Below are 2,321 nucleotides of genomic sequence, written 5' to 3'. Positions count from 1 at the left end.
TTTGTGATGAAGAACATTCTCATAGATTCTTACTCACCGATCACACGGGAGACCTCTCGACAAGCTACCACCCAACGCCGCAGTGCATCTGGACTATCTGTGAGAGCAACCACTCTCTTGTCACCCTTGATGACCACCTGTGATTCTGGACTATCTATGAGAATAACCTCTCCTTTGTCACCCTTGATGAATGCATTATTATGTTCAAGAAATGGAGAGTCATAAGGAGGAGCCCCCTACCAACCTTATCTATGGGCCCTACCATTGTCATTGTGCATAGGAGGAGCCCCCTGCCAAGTTTATCTATGGACCCTAACATTGTGCAGTGGAGGAGCCCCCTGTCAAGCTTATCTATGGACCCTACCATTGTGCAGTGGATCCCCCTACCAAGCTTATCTATGGACCCTACCATTGTGCAGAGGAGAGCCTTATTTATGGACCCTATCATTGTGCTTTGGTTGGAGTTGGGGGGCCGCTGGGTGGGGTTGCATGTTTGTTGATCATGAATAATTAACATGATAAGTATAAATGAATCTATCGATGAACATTTTAATAATACTATGAGTATACATCACAGGGTATCACTCTGAACATTTCATTGGTTGTCGTATCGGTTTGAATCCGACCACGGTGGCCATTTTTGTTAACATCACAAATCGATTCTTCATCGAAGGCTCCGTTTACCGAGCGGCTTGCAAAGCAATTCATACGGAACGGCTGGCTTGGCAAGCGATAGCAAGCTGCTTTCTAACGGAACACGCCTCAGGGATACTCCATCACCAATCAGCTTGCTATCACTTGCCAAGCCAGCCGTTCCGTTGCAACCGTTTCGTTGCAGTGCTCGCTTGAGCGCTTAAGCCACTCGGTGAGCGCTCACAAACTGATTGGCAATGGAACGCACCCCTGCTGGTCACGTGGCGTGAGCGACCTATCGCCGGCACACTGAATAAGTTCCAAATTCCCGCTCCAACATCCAAGGGCGACGAACGGCGGCCAAGCGCCTCATAAAACGAAGAGGAAGAGGAAGAGGAAGAGGAAGAGGAAGAGGAAGAGGAAGAGGAAGAGGAAGAGGAAGAGGAAGAGGACGCGCAGGACGTTTTGGGTTCTTGAATCATTCATTACTCACAGGTATTACGATGTAATATTATCTCATTTAACCTTAGCTCATACTTCATGCTTTTGATTTAAGAGTTTTTAAAACCTGGAATTTAACATCACGCAAAAAAACAAACAAACAACAACAACAAAAAACAACAACAACAACCACAACAACCACAACAACCACAACAACCACAACAACCACAACAACCACAACAACCACCACCACCACCACCACGCTGGGTGTACTTCGGCCCGAGGTTCCATTTGGACGGTGTGTTGATGACATGAGGAAAGCCGGTAAGGGACGTACTGGGAGTGTTGTGCGCCACGTTGTGACTTTATAAAGGTACCGGAGTACTGTACACCGTGTACGAACCTGTTTGTTCTGTCGTTCATTCGTGCGGCCGCCGTGAGATGGTTATAAATTGATGTCAAACTTCAAGAGGAATGGTTGTGCTTGCCGTCCGACACTCGACGGACTGACACTGACACTGACACACACACACACACACACACACACACACACACACACACACACACACACACACACACACACACACACACACACACACACACACACACACACACACACACACACACACACACACACATATATCAGTGGGGCAACTCAGCTAAATATAGCATAACAATTGTGCATTTTGTAAGGAAAGCACCAAATTTGGCGCACTAGTAGCCTAACATACTATGAACAGATTTGGATATTGGCCCATCTCAAATTCAGCCGCTGATGGCTGTGGCAGCCATTTTCCACTACAATCAATTTTGAGATGGCCCAAAATCCAAATCTGTTCATAAAACAATAGGCTACTAGTGTGCCAAATTTGGTGCTTTCCTCACAAAATGCACAATTGTTATGCTGAGTTGCCCCACTATATATATATATATATATATATATATATATATATATATATATATATATATATATATATATATATATATATATATATATATATATATATATATATACACACACACACACACACACACACACACACACACACACACACACACACACACACACACACACACACACATATTGTTACGGAAATGGCCCTTATTGGACTGCTAAATATAGGATTAGCTCAGATCCCCCAGTAAATGCATGTATAGATAGGTTGTTTAGTAAAAAGGATGTTATATGTGTGTCGCGAGGTGTAAAAGGCTGTTTTTATGTTCGTACAGTGGTGGTGAAACAAGGG

At 44.2% G+C, this 2,321-nt stretch overlaps 1 protein-coding gene across 1 annotated transcript in view; it reads left to right on the top strand.

Moving 5' to 3' along the window:
- Positions 1-1,272: 1,272 nt before the first annotated feature.
- Positions 1,273-2,321, top strand: part of LOC147012429 (uncharacterized) — a 35,301-nt gene continuing 34,252 nt past the window's right edge. Inside the window, exon 1 of the mRNA XM_085856639.1 lies at positions 1,273-1,398. Coding sequence (XP_085712765.1) covers positions 1,386-1,398 — 13 coding nt within the window. The 5' untranslated portion in view covers positions 1,273-1,385. The remainder of the gene's footprint in view (positions 1,399-2,321) is intronic.

Source organism: Eptatretus burgeri, chromosome 15 (genome assembly GCF_056783735.1).
Source record: "Eptatretus burgeri isolate ZD-2024b chromosome 15, Ebu_testis_v1, whole genome shotgun sequence".
In the NCBI taxonomy this organism is placed as follows: Eukaryota; Metazoa; Chordata; class Myxini; order Myxiniformes; family Myxinidae; genus Eptatretus; species Eptatretus burgeri.
This window is presented reverse-complemented; position numbering and strand designations above follow the sequence as displayed.